Below are 21,264 nucleotides of genomic sequence, written 5' to 3'. Positions count from 1 at the left end.
TTCTAAATCGAATGCAATCGATTTCTAACCGAAACACGCCTACACGGGCGCCCGGGCGACTTTAATCGATCCCCTTCAATGTAACCAGAGAGTTCTGTTGTAACATGGACACACTTTTTTCACCGTATTTGTCCCGGTGGTCGGTGCTATATGTCACGGTGGGCTTAGATTTCAACAGCACACTGCATCGAGAACGAGCCGAGCACTCGCCCAAATCCGGATTGTGGACTAAATGTATTGAATTTACATTTTATTTAAATGTTGCATAATCTGAAAATTGGTAAAGCAAAACGAACCCTAAATCCCTGTAAAGCATTTTGTATCTTTTTTATTATTCTTTTTTTACAAATGTGTATACCCCTGTGTATAAAGTTTGTCTGTGTTGGTATACTGTTTCGTAAGATACTTTGTTTATGTGTTATGAGTTGTTAATGAAATAAAAGGCCCATATCGTGGAATCTTTTTCAACACATCTAACTACAGTAATGGTTGTTACCATTTTATCATGGAGGTAAATTACAAAGATGAGGTAATGTCATCGCAGAATTTTTTTTTTAAGCTTTATTTAACTTGGCAAGTCAGTTAAGAACAAATTCTTATTTTTAATGACAGCCTAGGAACAGTGGATTAACTGCCTTGTTCAGGGGCAGAACGATAGATTTTTACCTTGTCAACTCAGGTATTCGATCTTGCAACCTTTCGGTTACTAGTCCCACGCTCTAACACGGTTGGCAGGTAGCCTAATTCACGTTATGTTTGCTATTTCATACAGCCACAGAATAGAACGATTTTGTATTTGTATTTCGCATTGTTTAACCTACTAAACTAGGCATAATATTGTATACTGCGCTCAAAGTACATTTTGGTTTCAAAACTTTAAGTCCTACAAACACATTCTTAGTACTGTTAGAAAAGTAAAAATTCATTAAGTGTCAGAAACGATGTGACTGCTACAGAACCTGAGATACAGCAGGCCAAGACCCCCTGAAATGTACAGTTTTGTTATTTTTTTCTTCGGAACACACAGTAAACATGTCGTCCTTGGGCCAATCAGTGTAATTTTGTAAACGACTTCTCTCTATGGCATGAGCATCATTCACTCAACTTTCATCAAAATGTCTGCGATATCACGTGGGTTAGCTAGACTCATTTCCCTGAGCACGTGTGCCAAATTTCAGTACACAAGTCAGATCAAGAGATGTAAACATGTCTGTTGTAGTGCCACTGTGTGGTCGATGTTGTCTTGAAAGTGTTTTAAACACGTACCAAACTGTGTTACAATGCGAATATCCGTAACTGATTTATATGTATTTATGTTCCTGCCCACGTGAATGTTTATTGGTACTAGTCTGGAAAATATTGCATTGAGAGACCTTTGTCCATAGATGCCAGTTTCATGCAGATCGGTCATTCGGTACCAGAAGAGTAGTGTTTTTTACAAAATTGTAAATGGCAGAAAATCCATCACAGCAGAGCTAAGGCAAATGTGTTCCTTGTGAGGAGAGGGATCTATGTACCAACTTTCATGTTCTAGGTCAAACAAGGTGAGGGGTGTGACCTTTCAAAGTTAGCATTTCCAGTCTTTTAAAGCACCACCATCTGGCCAATCAGTGTAATTTTGTAAATGATGGATCTCTATGGAATGACAGATCATTCACCGGTGTTTCTTCAAAATCAGGCCTTTGCTGTCTGAGATATCCCATGTGACTAACGTATGAACAGACGGAGATCCACAGTCCCCTTCCCGATTTAATTGTGGGGGACAACTATAAAGTATAAACCCACCATAGTGATGTCAGTGAAGAAGTTGGGGACGGGTAACACATTTTAGGGAAAGATCCACCACAAAATCACAATTGTGCTGTCACACAAGTCAAAGCAGGAGTCTTGAGACATTTTCCAGAGCTTTTTTCTGGATCCATACACCATGTATTAAAGAACAGAAAATACAAAATGTTTAAAACCAAAAGAAAAAAAACCAATTCAGTGTCTATGTACAATTCTTATAAACAATAAAGATTCTCTTAACATTTGATTGTAAATGTGTTGATTGTCTATTTCTGGATACACGTTTTGCAGGTTTTATTCACAGAACTAGATTTTTTTTAATATATATCTGCTATAATCACCCCCCTTAACTTCAAAACACAATACAAAATATAAAAGGAATTAGTTTAGTGCTTTCTTACACACAAAAGTCTCACTGAAATCACGAGATTTCAGCACAGGGTTGTAAATCTAAATATTAATCTACTAGTCAGTGGCCTTTACATTCAGACAGTATTTCCGAGTCTTTGTACAAACCACAGGATGAAAAATATATCCCTGCACTTCTGAAGCTAGAGAGCACCTGGACACACCCACTGCATCTGCACTTTGTATGATGGTGAGCAACAATAATTTGGTACATCTCCCTAGGCACTTGATGTATCTGTAAGTATTTGATGGGTATAAGCAATATGGTATACCATTTTTGGTTATATCTATCCAACCATACCAGATCTATGCAAGTACCTAAGGGATAGGGACAAGGGCTTGATTCTGGACTAGACCCATCTCTCAAGATACAGACTACAGAAGCAATCCTTTTATCACCAAGACAAAGACAGCAATGTGAAAAGAAAATGATAAAAGAGAAACAAAATGGGATTTGTACGTATGATTGCAGACTTCAGAACACAAAATGCGACATTGAATAATATATTAATACATCTTAGGTAAAGCCTTTTTTTGTGGTACATTTTCAAGAACTGTCACACAGCTAGCATGCATTGTCCCCCCAAAGTATCCAAACACAAAGTCCATCAGTAAAACGTAAGAACATGTAATGTCTGTACATATCTACACATTGCCTTTTTACAAGGAATATAATTTAAAGTCTTTGTATCAACACAGATTCACAAGTTTAAGACGTCAATGAAGACATTTAAGGCTATTAGCTAATTATTTACATGAAACTGTGCACATTTGGGGAAACAATGCAAGGTGAACAAACAGCTGACTCCAATGTTTGCCATAGAAACAGTGACTAGATAACACCTACCTAGGTAAAACCAATGATCATATGCAAGAAACCCGACAGGACACACTCAGGATAGTGAATTATTGGATGGTACATCTTTATGTAAAAATCTATGGACTTCTGTGTCTGACATTCAGAATTAAATACCCCCAAAACTAACTATCCAACTCACAATGCATAGTTAAATTAAGTAAACACTATTACTGCACTCATTAACAGACAGTGATGACTCCACGACAATCAACAATTCACAATTAGTTAGTTCAGTCAAGAGAAATAGAAGTAGGCTGTTGTTAGACTGCAACTGGACATTAATTTATGGACCGGATAACAAAAGGCATCCTCCAGTCAGCACTGTGGAAGTTACAGAAAAGTGGCTTTAAATAAGGAAATAATACTTCTAACAATCTTACGCAGGCTGTTTAAGTTTCAATATAGAGCAATACAATTTAGAATAATTTGTATTGTTCTTTTTTGCCAAGTGGTCAAGCGCAACAAACTCCATGATAAACATGCAAACAGCACAATTTGCCTGGGTTAAATAGATTTGTGTTGTGCCAAGAGTATAGGGTAGAAACTATATACATTACTGTAACTGAACACCACATCTCAAAGCAACACTAATACCAATCCAAAAAAACGCTTTCCTTCATAATGTAAAATATTGCCATGATATAGGCTAATTTCTGGGGCAATAAGAGTGATTTTTTTAAGGGCACGTTTCAGACAATCTGATGGACAGATAAAGCTGCTCGGCTTATTGGGGTGTTAGATTCAGCCTTAAAGTCTCTAAATTTAAAAATGTTTCAAATGTCTTGACCTGTCACAACTCACGAGAATGAACAATGAGAAATTATCATATAATATACTGTTACAATTCTAGAACATTCTCCTCCGGTTTGGCCACTTTGGACTGTTAAGGTCTGGAAAAAAAGCAGGTTGAGTACAAAATAAGCTTCCACAGGAGAGAAGTTCTAAGGCGGAGAGGGAGGTTATAACGAGTTATAACCTACAACGCCTCGACAACGAGCGTTGTTGCATTAAATACAAACCCCAGGCTCATCTCAGACAAAATAACATTTTCCCAAGCCTGGATACTATAAGTACCTGTAAACACTGATATTCAATCAAAAGTACCACTTTAACAATGAACAAACTACATATGAAACCAGAACAAAGATGTTTTGGCAGCTGAATATGAGTGACAGGATAACTTGGTGGGGGCAAACAACTGTCTATCCGCAGCCTCGGGCCGGACCCCACTATACACAAACACGGACATTAAACATCTCAGGACCAGAGAAAATAAATGGCTATATAAACTCTTGAGAAATCAAGATTTTTAGTTCTATATGATAAAGACATCACTGATGTCATATTTCACAAATGAAATAAATGTATATTCATATATATAATTATTAAATAAATCTAATTCTCCAGTGAGTGAGTCTTATGTACACATGGGAGGGTGGTTTTAAAGGTGGAACTTTGGGGGCGGGGCGGAGGGAGGTCACTCTGACTGGAGCGCCGTGCTGTGCTGTGTGTGATGCCGTGTGTGTGCTCCCATAAGTCCGTTGGGCTCCCCGCCAAACTCCCAAAGTCTGTGACGGACACTGCCATCTTGGTGCCGGTGATACGGTGGTGTGTCATTTTCCGCCGTCCCTCAAAGTCCACTGCGAGGTTTCCCACAGAAACGTCGTTGATGAAGGAGTCGGGCAGTGCCAACTTGAGCCTCTTAGAGGGCCGCTCGCATTCCTTGGCCCCGCACACCCCACCCAGCTGGCCCAGGTCCGAGTGGTAGAAGCCAGCATCCAGCATGTTGAGACAGTTGGGGTCTCCTCCGTTGGATGGAAAGCCCAGGGGCTCGTCGTGGGCCAGCGACCCCCGGTGGAGGCTCTCCAGAGGGGGGAAACTGTACGAGTCCAGGCAGCTCACCTCCGCTGGGCTGCACACTGTGGCCACACTGTTACTCAGGGCTGAGGGAGGGGAACACGTATATAAACTACTTGGTTATCTGTGGATTTCATATGCAATGTTTTTAGGACTTATGTAGATTATATAAATGTGTATTGTTGTGTATAATATGTGTACTGTAAGTTCATACTGAATACCAGATCTGAAGTTAGGCTTGTGAAAAATATAGTTACCCTGTCAAGGAAGATGGGGTCAGTTTGTGCTACATGCCATGTGGAGCGTCTGAGACCCTGTTGACTAACCTGTGAGGTCGCTGGCAGTGATGGAGTTGAGCAGGCTGAGCTGCTGCTCTGTGGTGGGCTCCATCCTCACCCCTCCTCCACCTGAGCACACAGAGGAGGAGCTGTCTACTGCCAGGCCCTCCGCCTCGTCCACCAGCCGGTCCATCAGGTCCCTGCAAGCAGAGGGAAGACACACCAGGTTAACACACACACTCAGCCATAGACGCATTCTCCTTTAATAACCATGAGCCACCCCTTTCATGTAGTTGCAAGCACAATAAAATAAAATCTGCAAACACAGGCTTTCATCATAGTCAGAGGGAACTCTTGTCTACATACATTTGGCAATGAATTCAGACCTCAGTTACTACTGTTGAGCAGAATGAGCGATCACTTACGTTACACCAGGATAGCTGCTATACTTCTTCTTGCCAAAGCGGTTCTGCTGGACGAAGAAATCAAAGCGCTCCGACTTCTTCCACATGTAGTAAAAGGCCACACATTCAGCTACCGTCCGTGTCTTCACCTGATGAAGGGCAGAAATACACGATAAAGAGAAAAGTCCTACAACACAGGAAGTTAGTGTCACAGGCTTTTTAAAGAAAGGCTAAATAAAAAGTGTCCATATCCTTACAGAAGCTATCAACATTATGATAATTTATCCACCCTTTAATCAGGAACAGAGAGAGTCCCACCTTGTGTTTCTGTATGAGGTGAAAGTTCTTATCGTATATCTGTAGTGCATGTTCAAAGTTTCTGCATTCATCTTCAGACCACGGCGGGGATTCCTCTGTAAAAATCACAAGGAGTCATTTTCCCTCACAATAGAGTGACATTTAGGAGTCTACTAATTATTCAAAATGGTAACTTACCCTTTGAGGATTTCACATTACTGCAATACCGCTCCAATGCTTTGTGGGTATTGTAGTTGCATTTCACAAGCTCATACAGAGCCTACAGGGAGACGACAGAGGAATAGGTGAACAACTTTGAGATGGCAGCAGGAGCATATATAATGTTATGACATCCAGTGAGTCTTAAAGTGATGACTGACCTGCTCATTGTCTCTCACATGAGCTCCTGCCGTGTCACTTCTTGTCCTCTCGTCAGTTGCCCGTGACAACTCCTCACACAGGAAGTCCCTAACCTTACTCTCTGACAACACGTCCGGGGTCCATAGCAACTGGTCATCATCTTCATATACTGTACGAAAATGGCAGATGACAATCACAATGTTAGACACTATGCAATATTACACTTGGAAACACTTCTAAATATCTGACTGTCAAATGCAACTTTGAAAATAGGTTTATGGGTTAACCTCGTAAGAAAGCCTCCACTCACCCTTCTCATCAACACCATAGTGACAGAGGTGAGTGGGGACCTCTGCTTGGTGCTGCGACCCAACCATTATTTCCTGTGAAATACAAACAGACTTACCCCTTCAAAACAGAACATGCAGCACCATGTTTCCACCATCGGTCTATTTTAGGTTGAAGTCCAAATGCAGGTCTAGGTTCAGTTAACCAAAATAAGGTTACTAAACAACTGTAACCATTGGAAAGTAAAATAACTGACCTCCAATCCTCTTCAAATCAAGTCACTTTTAAAAGGACAGGATTCTTACCTTTCTGGAGTCCTCGGGGCTTGGCCCATCCTCCTCACACTCTGACTCCTTATCACCGTCGTAGATAGTGTTAGCTGACAATGCAAAGACAGAAAGGGCACGCCTTATTAAAATTCTTGCTGTACGAATGGTGTCCTGTGCTTATCAACTCATCACGTGACAAGATAAGGTCATATTAAAAGATGGTATGAATGTTTGGGAGGGGATAAATGCTGACAAAGCACAAGATAAATAAGTTAATGCGCTTTTGTTTATAATGAAACCTGCACTTGACGGTATTTTTGCCATTATTATGAGTTTTCAATGAAGCATACTGCTAGCTAAAATTGGGAAACATTAAGATGCACTATGCAGAATTCGCGTTGACATTTTCTGGTTGCTAAAATTCTAATAGTTTGCCTAATTTCAATTTATGTGACAAAACAAGCAAGTATAGTGTAGAGAATCATTGTACCATCGAAACCACTGTGAAATATATTTTCCATAAGCAACAATATTGTATTTTCAGCTGTTTGAAGCTGGTGTACAAAACCGAAAGTAAAAGACGCAAAACTTAACAGGAAGCACAGAAATAGATCACATAGAACATATCTACCGTTTCTTAGACTTGCATTCAACGAGAATGACAAATAACAACAAAGATAAGCAATTTTTTTGGGGAGGGGAAATAAAACATAATAAAAATAATGTTTGAATGACACTGAGGGGCAGTGTTTTTACAACTAATGCCGGTTTGCCTGAGGCTGATGCCGTGCATATACACACACTCATTCAATAAACGCATACAAGAACACACACATACATGTAATAGTGCCAGACATGCACACAAACATATACAGTTGGCATTGCCGTTATGATTTTAGTTGTCCTTGATGTCCTTTGTTTTAAATGTATTTATTTATTTAATACTTTTTGTTGCGTTGTTATGTGCTGTTTTGTTCTGTCTTTTTTCTCATTAGTTCATTCTCTTGGTTGTTGGTGCATGGGGGGGGGGGTTATTGGGGGTAGGGGATGGAATGAATTCTATTTTTCTTCTTGGGAGGGGTCTCGAATGGTTGAGGAACAGCTATTGGGGAACTGTGGGGGGATCTTGGAGGGTTTGGGTTCACGTTTTTTGGCCTGGGGGGAGATCAGTCAACGTGCCCTTGAGCAGGGCATTGACCCTGGGATGCTTCTGTGTGTCGCTCTGAATGGGAGTCTGTTGGATGACTGGTATGATGTAGTTGTTGAGCGGCTTCACTGCAAGTATATTGTATGTTTTGGATATTCAATGTAAAAAATTTAATTAAAAAAATACATACGATTTCTATGTGAATTTGGTTGGGTCGCCCCCAAAAAGTTATATTGCAGCTTTAATAAATAAAATATTGCAGTTACTCATAACTTTCACACTATTAAGCACTATATGAATCTGCCCATTTGTGTTTTGTAATTGCGCTCTCTTGAGCTCTGACAATGTCTTATCCCCGAGGTGTCCTAATAAAGTTGCAATTGAAGTGAATTGCCTTACATCTGAGTGTTCTGGGGAAAAAGTCGGTGGCCTCGTGGGAAGTGACTGAAGGGGTGAGGTCATCAGCGGAGGACTGGGTCTCCTCCTCATAGTCTCCTGATAGCAGGTCTTTAGCAATCTCCTCCTGTGGAAGAACACAATCACCATTTGTAACTTTAGAAGGTAACCCGTCAAGGATCAATTGACCCTAAAAATTCCAAGTTTGTTTTGTTTCATATCTGTCATAACCACACCTTGGAGGTAATACAAAAGTAAGACATGTATAACATAATAATAGTTGGGATAGAGATGGCCTACTGATGATATAGCAAATACTGAAAATCTCTTTCAATATCCACAAATTTGTCTATACTGTACATGGTGACATGTCTTTAATATTCCCTTTACCAAATCTGATATTGGACTGAATTTTGCTCACCTTGTCCAAAGTCATGTCTGGCAGCTCATCCGTCAGCTCCCCAGAAGAGCTGTCCATGCTGGATCCTGCAGCCGTACTGACAGACGCCTCGTAGCGGTAGATGGCCAGCAGTTCCTCCAAGGGCATGTTCCCCTCCTGTTACAACAAAAATAAATCATATTAGACCATGTCTCTACAATCAAAATCAGGATATATCATGTCTGCTATGTGAAGAATGGTTAAATGAAAAGTTCCATGACACAGTGTCTGTTTCCATAATAACATAGAACATAGTCATGTATACATTATGCTTCCCCCCCAGCCTATAACATTGTATTAATTGAAGTAGGGAAGTAAGTGGTAATTCAAGCATAAACAGAATTAAAAATATTCCAATAAAAATGACAACTATAATGCCTGTCTAAAAGAAAGGAAACAGTACATTAATGTATATTATTAGCCAACCTAGCTACAGATTGTAACACCAGATAAAGTGATTTAATGGGAAAAAGATGTGTACCATTATACTGGTAGTTACAGGTGTGGATATTAAAAAACATTGTCAGAGATTTTTCCAACTAACCTGGTATTGGCGATACCATCTTCGTCCTCGATTCGTGGAAAAAGGAGTCTCATAAAATGTCTGTGTCCAGTTGCAGTGGGTCCGTTTGAATTCAGAAAATGCTGTTATTAAAAATAAAATATTTTGGTCCATGAAGTAATCCAACAATGTGTATGCCGCCATCTTGTCTATTTCAAGTCTTCTCACATTGATCGAGACAGGTCTGTCTGTCATGCAGCACTTTGGGGGTGGACACACCTGTCTCAATTAATGAGAGAAGACTTGAAATAGACAAGATGGCGACGTACACATTGTTGGATTACTTAATGAACAACATTATTTTAATATCAGAGCATTTTCTCAAATCAAATGGACCCCGTGCAACTGGATGCATCCATTTTACGAGACTCCTGTTTCCACCAATCGCTAATACAAGGTTAGTTCATCTCTGCTGATGTTTTGTATAGTCACACCTGTAACTACCAGTATAATGGTAAAAAAAGTTGGGTTAAATCACATTATCTGGTGTTACAATCTGTAGCCAACCAACCTTCTCTAGATCAGCTATCTCTGAGTTGAAGTTTTTCTCGCCCTCAAATGACTCTTCCTCCTCCAAAGTCCTCTCATCGTCATATTCATGAACTAGCATCTCGGCTGACGGATCGAAGTCATGATCTTCCGACGACAAAGAGCCAACTGTGGAGTGAAAACTATTTTAGAATGCAGTTTAAAGGCATCGTTACACAGACAACGGCAAATAAATTAAGATACTCTTGGCAAAACTGGCACTGCCACAGCTTGTCAATACCAATGGCGCAACCCACAGCATAATTAAATGAATGACAATTTACAATAATTACTTTCTTAATAAAGATATAAATGTATTTAGCTACATGGTATCAAAACATTAACTGAATATAAAATGGACATTTCATATTCATAATTTCACATTCAAATTCCATAAAAAAATCATTCCGACATTACCTGGGCTCGAACCCCCGAAGGAAGCCTGTTTAGAAGAACAAAAATATAATAGCACCAATTAAGCAAGTTTGAATCTGTGAATATTACTGTTACACGTTTGAAAATTTTCGTTCAAACAAACATTTATTTTTACAGCAGACATTGTCAATAATATCCACCAGGATAAATAAATAAACAGAGCTGCATTTTTGAAAACACATACCGAACGCACAGCGGTTTATTTAATGTTATAGAATTTGAATATTAAGTAGCAATATAACATTTGGATGTGGCACGCAAAATAACATCAAGGCCCCTATATCCAGTTGTGTGCACTGCCAATGCTCTGAAATTAGCGTTAAAGCTAACCTTATTGACAATTAAAAAAAACAATTATTGTTTAGCCTCTGTACACGGGAACCTAAAACTGTGAACAATTCACCAGTTATAGGCGATGTTTTTGTTTTTACACAAGAACCGAAAAACACAATCGCAATTAATTGCAAATCAAGTCTATTTATTTTTCTTCCCACATCATTGGCGTTTGAGTCTGCCCAGTAGATGTTAGCAAAGCAGCTGAGAGCGAACAGGCCTTGTCGTGAAGGATCGGCGTATACGTTCAAACATATTTTAGAGGGATATTTGCGGCAATTTTGACACAAAACCACAAATATAGAACAAAAACAACTTAATCTATGCAATCGATTACATTTAAATAGAATGTTAGCAACACAAATGTTCTATACATCGATTTAAAATCTGATGCTTGTCCCCTGTTTTCCCTCTTACCTCCGCCATGTTGGTACCTTTAGCTCGTTCCAGCTCAGTACCCGGATAGAGTCTCTGAACCAATCAGAGATCCAGGTAACAGTAGTCGTGACGTCTTTCAAACTAAAGACCGGTAGTCTAACTACAGTCAAAATCTAGCCAGGAATGTTACTGTAAAAATTGACTGGGATAAAAATGTACTGATTGGCAAACGTTCAATTGGTTTGTATTAATTTGAGACCTGTCAGAAACCCCTATCCAAGCAGATACTGTTGAATAACTTCTGAAATTACTATTCATAATGCTGAATTTCTTTTTCCTTGAATAGATGAAAATCATGCAATTTACTAAATGTACTACAACTAAATCAGACTGTCAATTCAGGTAAACCAGTTAATAGGCCATTTCCATAGTCCCTACCCTTTGCAGACTCAAATTACAAAACCAGTAGGGGGCACTGCTGAACTACTATAAATGGAGTCTCTCTGTCTCTCTCTCTCTCTCTGTCTCTCTCTCTCTCTGTCTCTCTCTCTCTCTGTCTCTCTGTCTCTCTCTCTCTCTCTCTCTCTCTCTGTCTCTCTCTCTCTCTCTCTGTCTCTCTCTCTCTGTCTCTCTCTCTCTGTCTCTCTCTTTATTTATTTATTAATTAATTTATTTAAGGGGCTTTATTGGCATGGGAAACATATGTTTACATTGCCAAAGCAGGTGAAATAGATAATAAAAAATGTACAGTAAACATTACACTTAGAAAATTTCCAAAAGAATAAAGACATTTCAAACGTCATATTATGTCTGTATACAGTGTTGTAATGATGTGCAAATAGTTAAAGTACAAAAGGTAAAATATTTTCACCCAATAGATATGGGAGTTTATCAATATTGGATTTGTTTTTGAATTCTTTGTGGATCTGTGTAATCTGAGGGAAACATGTGTCTCTAATATGGTCATACATTTGGAAGGTGGTCAGGAAGCGCAGCTCAGTTTCTACTTCATTTTGTGGGCAGTATGCACATAGCCTGTCTTCTCTTGAGAGCCAGGTCTGTTTTTGGAGGCTTTTCTCAATAGGAATGCTATGCTCACTGAGTCTTTCCTTAATTTTTGGTCAGACCCGGTGGTCAGGTATTCTGCCACTGTGTACTCTCTGTTTAGGGCCAAATAGCATTCTAGTTTGCTCGTTTTTTTTGTTAATTCTTTCCAATGTGTCAAGTAATTATCTTTATTTTTTCTCATGATTTGGTTGGGTCTAATTGTGTTGCTGTCCTGGGGCTCTGTGGGGTGTGTTTGTGAACAGAGCCCCAGGACCAGCTTGCTTAGGGGACCCTTCTCCAGGTCCAACTCTCTGTAGGTGATGGCTTTGTTATGGATGGTTTGGGAATCGCTTCATTTTCGGTGGCTGTGGAATTGAATGGCTCTTTTCTGGATTTTGATAATAAAAGGGTATCGGCCTAATTTTATTCTGCATGCATTATTTGGTGTTTTACATTGTACACTGATGTTTTTGCAGAATTCTGCATGCAGAGTCTCAATTTGGTGTTTGTCCCATTTTGTGAATTCATGGTTGGTGAGCGGACCGCAGACCTCACAACTATAAAGGGCAATGGGTTCTGATTCAAGGATTTTTTTGCCAGATCCTAATTGGGATCTCAAATTTTGTGTTCCTTTTGATAGTGTAGAAGGCCCTTCTTGGCTTGTCTCTTAGATTGTTCACAGCTTAATGGAAGTTAGCTGTGGTGCTGATGTTTAGGGCTACCGACGTTAAGGGCTACCGACGTTAAGGCTAATCTGAAGATGGTGCTGGCTAAAGCTAAAACTGGAGAGTGTAGAAAGTATAGGGATATCGTTATGAACGTCGGCACCAACGATGTTAGGATGAAACAGTCAGAGGTCACCAAGCGCAACATAGCTTCAGCGTGTAAATCAGCTAGAAAGATGTGTCGGCATCGAGTAATTGTCTCTGGCCCCCTCCCAGCAGTCTCACAACTCAATCGCTGGTTGAAAACTGTTTTCTGCCCCTCCCAAAAGATAGAAATTGAAGATAATTGGCCCTCTTTCTGGGACTCACCCACAAACAGGACCAAGCCTGGCCTGTTGAGGAGTGACGGACTCCATCCTAGCTGGAGGGGTGCTCTCATCTTATCTACGAACATAGACAGGGCTCTAACTCCCCTAGCTCCACAATGAAATAGTGTGCAGGCCAGGCAGCAGGCTGTTAGCCAGCCTGCCAGCTTAGTGGAGTCTGCCACTAGCACAGTCAGTGTAGTCAGCTCAGCTATCCCCATTGAGACTGTGTCTGTGCCTCGACCTAGGTTGGGCAAAACTAAACAAGGCGGTGTTTGCCTTAGCAATCTCACTGGAATAAAGACCTCCTCTATTCCTGCCATTATTGAAAGAGATTGTGATATCTCACATCTCTAAATAGGGCTACTTAATGTTAGATCCCTCACTTCCAAGGCAGTTATAGTCAATGAACTAATCACTGATCATAATCTTGATGTGATTGGCCTGACTGAAACATGGCTTAAGCCTGAAGAATTTACTGTGTTAAATGAGGCCTCACCTCCTGGTTACACTAGTGACCATATCCCCCGCGCATCCCACAGAGGCGGAGGTGTTGCTAACATTTACGATAGCAAATTTCAATTTACAAAAACCCCCCCGACGTTTTTGTCTTTTGAGCTTCTAGTCATGAAATCTATGCAGCCTACTCAATCACTTTTTATAGCTACTGTTTACAGGCCCCCTGGGCCATATACAGCGTTTCTCACTGAGTTCCCTGAATTCCTATCGGACCTTGTAGTCACAGCAGATAATATTCACATTTTTGGTGACTTTAATATTCACATGGAAAAGTCCACAGACCCACTCCAAAAGGCTTTCGGAGCCATCATCGACTCAGTGAGTTTTGTCCAACATGTCTCCGGACCTACTCACTGCCACAGTCATACTCTTAATGTTTTTCCTCATAATCCTGGACTATCGGACCACCATTTTATTTTGTTTGCAATCGCAACAAATAATCTGATCAGACCCCCACCAAGGATCATCAAAAGTCGTGCTATAAATTCTCAGAAAACCCAAAGATTCCTTGATGCCCTTACAGACTCCCTCTGTCTACCCAAGGATGTCAGAGGACAAAAAATCAGTTAAGCACCTAACTGAGGAACTCAATTTAACTTTTTGTGTTAGGATTTTTTTGTTTGTTGAGGTGACAGTGTTTTCAATGGGGTTTCTATGTGGATCTAGATTTCTAAGGCACTTGCTTGCAGTTCCTATTGCTTCCACTAGATGTCAAGGGTCTTTAGAAATTGGTTGATGTTTTTCTTTTGAGTAATGAAGAAGTATGGCTGTTCAGAACGAGGGTCGAGTCTAGTGTACTGTTGTGGTTGGGGCGCGCGACCTGAAATTTCGCTCCACTTTGTTTTCGTCCGGTATTGAACACAGTTTATCCCGTCTTAAATTTTATAGATTATTTACGTTCAAAAATACCTAAAGTTGTATTAGGAAAGTTGTTTGAAATGTTTGGATCAAGATTACAGGTAACTTATTAGATATCTTCTAGTCATGTTGCGCGAGTTGGAACCGATGTTTTTCTGATTCTAATGCGCCAAATAAATTGACATTTTGGAGATATAACGACGGAATTTATCGAACAAAAAAAACATTTATGATGTTTATGGGACATATTGGAGTGCCAACTGAAGAAGATCTTCAAAGGTAAGGCATGAATTATATCGTTATTTCTGAGTTTTGGGTCGCGCCTGGTGGGTTGAATTATGATTGTCATGTGTTTGTTTGATGGGGTGCTGTCCTCAGATAATAGCATGGTTTGCTTTCGCCGTAAAGCCTTTTTGAAATCTGACACAGTGGCTAGATTAACAAGAAGTTAAGGTTTAATTTGGTGTATTGCACTTGTGAATGTATGAAAGTTCAATATTTCTAATAATTTTCTGGGAATTTCGAGCTCTGCCATTTCAACGGATGTTGTCGAAACATTCCACTAGCAGAAACACTAGCCGTAAAAGGTTAACCTTGCGCAATACCCTAGATGCAGTCACAACCCTAAAAACTAAAAACATTTGTCATAAGAAACTAGCTCCCTGGTATACAGAAAATACCCGAGCTCTGAAGCAAGCTTCCAGAAAATTGGAACGAAAATGGCGCCACACCAAACTGGAAGTCTTCTGACTAGCTTGGAAAGACAGTACCGTGCAGTATCGAAGAGCCCTCACTGCTGCTCGATCATCCTATTTTTCCAACTTAATTGAGGAAAATAAGAACAATCCAAAATTTCTTTTTGATACTGTCGCAAAGCTAACTAAAAAGCAGCATTCCCCAAGAGAGGATGGCTTTCACTTCAGCAGTAATAAATTCATGAACTTCTTTGAGGAAAAGATCATGATCATTAGAAAGCAAATTACGGACTCCTCTTTAAATCTGCGTATTCCTCCAAAGCTCAGTTGTCCTGAGTCTGCACAACTCTGCCAGGACCTAGGATCAAGGGAGACACTCAAGTGTTTTAGTATTATATCTCTTGACACAATGATGAAAATAATCATGGCCTCTAAACCATCAAGCTGCATACTGGACCCTATTCCAACTAAACTACTGAAAGAGCCACTTCCTGTGCTTGGCCCTCCTATGTTGAACATAATACACATCTCTATCCACCGGATGTGTACCAAACTCCCTAAAAGTGGCAGTAATAAAGCCTTTCTTGAAAAAGCCAAACATTTGACCCAGAAAATATAAAAAACTATCAGCCTATATCAAATCTCCCATTCCTCTCAAAAAGTTTAGAAAAAGCTGTTTCGCAGCAACTCACTGCCTTCCTGAAGACACACAATGTATACGAAATGCTTCAGTCTGGTTTTAAACCCCATCATAGCACTGAGACTGCACTTGTGAAGGTGGTAAATTACCTTTTAATGGCGTCAGACCGAGGCTCTGCATCTGTCCTCGTGCTCCTAGACCTTAGTGCTGCTTTTGATACCATCGATCACCACATTCTTTTGGAGAGATTGGAAACCCAAATTGGTCTACACGGACAAGATCTAGCCTGGTTTAGATCTTACCTGTCGGAAAGATATCAGTTTGTCTCTGTGGATGGTTTGTCCTCTGACAAATCTACTGTAAATTTCGGTGTTCCTCAAGGTGCTGTTTTAGGACCACTATTGTTTTCACTATATATTTTACCTCTTGGGGATGTCATTCGAAAACATAATGTTAACTTTCACTGCTATGTGGATGACACACAGCTGTACATTTCGATGAAACATGGTGAAGCCCCAAAATTGCCCTCGCTGGAAGCCTGTGTTTCAGACATAAGGAAGTGGACGGCTGCAAACAAAGAGATCTTCTGTTGAATCTGACAATTAATCTTGATTGTTGTACAGTCGTCTCAAATAAAACTGTAAAGGACCTTGGCGTTACTCTGGACCCTGATCTCTCTTTTGACGAACATATCAAGACTGTTTCAAGGACAGCTTTTTTTCATCTACGTAACATTGCAAAAATCAGAAATTTCCTGTCCAAAAATGATGCAGAAAAATTAATCCATGCTTTTGTCACTTCTAGGTTAGACTACTGCAATGCTCTACTTTCTACTCGGATAAAGCACTAAATAAACTTCAGTTGGTGCTAAATACGGCAGTCAATAAGCCTTGACTAATTCCCAAGGTTTGTAAGACAATGGGTTAAATTCTACGCCTTCCCTGTGGCTCAGTTGGTAGAGCATGGTGTTTGCAACGCCAGCATGGTGTGTGCAATGCCAGGGTTGTGGGTTCAATTCCCACGGGGGCCAGTGCAAAAAAAAAAAATGCATGAAATGAAAATGAAATGTATGTATTCACCACTGTAAGTCGCTCTGGATAAGAGTGTCTGCTAATTGAATAAAATGTAATTAGGCAAGGACTCAGCTTTCTGCAAAAGGTTCATTTGGCTTTATTCATGAGAATGTTCTGATGTCCCAATAACAAAGACCTTTATTTTATAGTTCCCTCCTTACTTACGCACATACATACACACACAAACATTAGATGTATGTTTCACTCCCCGGATTTCTTACAACCGTTAATCACTATCCAGCGCTGCCCGTTCCTTTCCCCCTGAGATTAGAGAAACCTTGGAGATATCTCCCTGCTTAAACACACACACATTTTGTCCCGGCCTTCTACTAGACCTTATGGGACTAACCATTCAGTACATTGATTATTCATTATCCATGCTACATAACTACTAATTAATGATGGATTATTAATTAATTTACCTCTATTAGATAATTCTCTTATCAGTACGCTACGGTCACAAGACGCAGGCCTCCTAATTGTCCCTAGAATTTCTAAGCAAACAGTTGGAGGCAGGGCTTTCTCCTATAGAGCTCAATTTTTATGGAATGGTCTGCCTACCAATGTGAGAGATGCAGACTCGGTCTCAACTTTTAAGTCTTTATTGAAGACTCATCTCTTCAGTAGGTCCTATGATTGAGTGTAGTCTGGCCCAGGAGTGTGAAGGTGAACGGAAAGGCTCTGGAGCAACGAACCGCCCATGCTGTCTCTGCCAGGCTGGTTCCCCTCTCGCCACTGGGATTCTCTGCCTCTAACCCTATTAAAGGGGCCGAGTCACTGGCTTACTGGTCCTCTTCCAATGCCGTCCCTAGGAGGGGTGCGTCACTTGAGTGGGTTGAGTCACTGACAAGGTCTTCCTGTCTGGGTTGGGATATCACTTTGAGATATCAGCTGGGTTGGGATATCACTTTGAGATATCAGCTGATGTAAGAAGGGCTATATAAATACATTTGATTTGATTTGATTTAGGCCAAGGTAGGTATCGTTTTTTGTGGTCTGTCTGTCTGTCTGTCTGTCTGGCTGGCTGAGTATATTTGTGTGTGACACATTTTCCAATGAGGATTTAGCCCAGTGGGCCGGCAGCCGTATCTCACTGGGCCATGGCTCCGGCGGACATGCTCCAATTTAGAGCCAAGGCAAGGCCCTGGGTACTTTTCAGCTGGCATTTACATAACAATGGCTCACTTTGAACTTTAACACCTTCTCACAAAGCAATGATATAATGGCGCCAGAGGAGATGGCTGCCAATTTACGGGCTCCTAACCAATTGTGCACATAATGTTTCTGCCACCGTCTCGTATAACCGAAAAGAGCTTCTGGATATCAGAACAGCGATTACTCACCTCGTTCTGGACAAAGATCTACTATTTAACGATTCAGATGCAAAGGATTTACTTCAGACACTGGACAAGGCCCAAATCCCTGTCATTCGCATGAAGAAGAGACGGAGATATAGGGGTCGTACATTGGGGTGCCTTGTAAGAATCCGACGGCGAGTGGGTAACCCGCCTCCACCATCAGTCCTATTAGCCAACGTGCAATCATTGGATAATAAACTGGATGAGCTCCGATCAAGACTATCCTACCAACGGGACATTAACTGTAATATCTTATGTTTCACCAAGTCATGGCTGAACGAAGACATGGCAGACATACAGCTGGCGGGGTTTTCCGTGCATCGGCAAGATAGAAAAGCTGCCTCCGGTAAGACAAGGGGTGGTGGTCTGTGTCTATTTATCAATAATGAAATCTAATATCAATGACGTCTCAAGGTTTTGCTTACCTGAGGTAGAGTATCTCATTATAAGCTGAGAGTTTATCTATATTTTTCGTAGCTGTCTATTTACCACGACAAACCGATGCTGGCACTAAGTTTGCACTCAACGAGCTGTATAAGCCCATAAGAAAACAATAAAAAGCAGGAAGTACCAGTGACTTGCTCAATAGCGAAGTGGTCAGATGACACAGATGCTAAGCTACAGGTCTGTTTTGCTAGCTCAGACTGGAATATGTTCCAGGATTCTTCCAATGGCATTGAGGAGTACACCACATCAGTCACTGGCTTCATCAAACAGTGACCATACGTACATACCCCAACCAGAAGCCATGGATTATAGGCAACATCCGCACTGAGCTAAAGGGTAGAGCTGCCATTTTCAAGGAGGTGGACGCTTATAAGAAATCCTGCTATGCCCTCTGACGAACCATCAAACACACCAAGCGTCAATACAGGATTAAGATTGAATCCTATTACATCGGCTCCAACACTCGTCAGATGTGGCAGGGCTTGCAAACTATTACGGACTACAAAGGGAAGCACAGCACAGACGAGCTAAATGACTTGTACGCGCGCTTCAAGGCAAGCAACACTGAAGCATGCATGAGAGCACCAGCTGTTCTGGACGACTGTGTAATCACGCTCTCCGTAGCCGATGTGAGCATGAAGTGCTTTGAAAGGCTGGTCATGGCTCACATCAACACCATTATCCCAGAAACCCTAGACCCACTCCAATTTGCATACCGCCCCAACAGATAAACAGATGACACAATTTCTATTGCACGCCACACTACCCTTTCCCACCTGCACAAAAAGAACACCTACATAAGAATGTTATTAATTGACTACAGCTCAGCGTTCCACAACATAGTGCCCTCAAAGCTCATCACTATGCTAAGGACCCTGGGACTAAACACCTCCCTCTGCAACTGGATCTTGGACTTCCTGACAGGCTGCCCCCAGGTGGTAAGGGTAGGTAACAACACATCTCCCACTTTGATCTTGAATACGGGGGCCCCTTAGGGGTGAGTGCTCAGTCCCCTCCTGTACTCCCTGTTCACCCTTGACTGCATGGCACAACTCCAACACCATCATTACATTTTCCAACGACAGGGCAAGGGAGAGCATAATATACAAGGAAATTCTCAAAGCTGCTAATGAGAACCTTGATGACCTTGTACCTAGCCGGTGGGGATTCCAGTGGGGTGCCCCCACCCAGGCAGTGGCAGTGCTGGCAACACTAGCTGCATTAACCCATGGGTAGGGGGTCACACTTGGACATTCAGAGAGGGGGCATATTATTTTGGCCCTGGTGGCACAAAATCAAAGGTTTGACTGCACGGAGATGCTTGGGAATATGGTCAATACCATGTTGTGGGTGTTTCTGGGGAAAGAGTAAAAGATGTTACGGACAATATAGTATGATTCACAATTATTGTTTGCTAATATAATAATTGCTTGCCATAATGTAATTTTGGTAATGGTGAGACTGGTGAGAGGTAAAAATCCTTTGCATAAATTGCCTACATTACTACAAATATTAATAGCTAATTATGGAAAATGAGATAAACAGGATTTATTTTATATAAATAATTATATATATTTTTTGATAAATAGAATTGAAACTTGTGTCTCATTATGGTAATAAGTGTCTCATTATGAAATAAGTATAGCCAGTTATAATTGTAATGACCTAGCAGATAATAAGAAAAGACTTTCAGTATTTACCTGGCTAAAAGAGAAGGAATACAATATCTATTGTTTACAGGAATCTCATTCAACAATTTTAGATGAAGATTTGTGGGAAAAGGGACTGGGGGGTTAAATATATTTCTCCCATGGGCAAAGAAATTCAAAAGGGGTGATGATATTAATTAACAGTAATTTTGATCCAAATGTGCAAATTGTCCAAACAGATCATCAAGGTAGATGGATTATTTTAAATATGTTATTGGACAATAAACAGATATGGCTTATTAATCTATATGTTCCAAATATTGATGATCCAAGCTTCTTTGAAAATATTTAAAGAATTTATCAACTCTACAACAACACTAGACTCTATTATTATGGTGGGGGATTTTAATACGGTTTTAAATACCTCTATGGACCGTAAAGGAAATCACACTATAAACTATTGCCCTCAGGCACTTAAGGAAATCATGAACGTCATGGATAGATTGGAATTAGTGGATAAATGGAGGCTTAAATACCCTGACTATAAGGGCACAACTCGAGACCCAAATGCAGACACAGGAGGCAGATTGTTGAGCTCTGATATTTATTATAACAAAGGGAGTAGGCAAAGGCAGGTCGGGGACAGGCGAGAGTTCACAAACCAGATCAAAGTCCAAACAGTACCAGGGGATAGGCAGTCTCGAGGTCAGGCCAGGCAGGGGTCAGAAACCAGGTCTGAGTCCAAAACAGTACAAGGGGATAGGCAGGATGGTAGTCAGAACAGGCAGAGTGGTCAGGCAGGCGGGTTCGGAGTCAGGACAGGCAAGGGTTGAAACCAGGAGGACTAGAAACAAACAGAGACTGGGGAAAAATAGGAGCAAGGAAAACCGCTGGTTGACTTGGCAAACAAGATGAACCGGCA

The 21,264-nt window shown here is 40.7% G+C and overlaps 1 protein-coding gene across 1 annotated transcript; it reads right to left on the bottom strand.

Annotated features, from left to right (window-relative positions):
• Positions 1 to 1,891: 1,891 nt before the first annotated feature.
• On the bottom strand, positions 1,892 to 11,140 carry mier3b (mesoderm induction early response 1, family member 3 b). Its single transcript, XM_045703190.1, is given in 14 exon segments — positions 1,892 to 4,615; positions 4,618 to 4,998; positions 5,239 to 5,390; positions 5,616 to 5,743; positions 5,913 to 6,007; positions 6,090 to 6,171; positions 6,272 to 6,420; positions 6,562 to 6,634; positions 6,845 to 6,918; positions 8,355 to 8,478; positions 8,773 to 8,907; positions 9,864 to 10,009; positions 10,298 to 10,322; positions 11,066 to 11,140. Coding segments are annotated over 14 exon segments (1,656 nt in total). The 5' UTR covers positions 11,075 to 11,140; the 3' UTR covers positions 1,892 to 4,532.
• Between the last annotated feature and the right edge of the window lie 10,124 nt (positions 11,141 to 21,264).

The sequence above is a fragment of the Salmo salar genome, chromosome ssa20 (assembly GCF_905237065.1).
Source record: "Salmo salar chromosome ssa20, Ssal_v3.1, whole genome shotgun sequence".
Taxonomy (NCBI): Eukaryota; Metazoa; Chordata; class Actinopteri; order Salmoniformes; family Salmonidae; genus Salmo; species Salmo salar.
The sequence above is the reverse complement of the archived record's forward strand: the minus strand, read 5'-3'. Positions and strand labels throughout refer to the sequence as shown.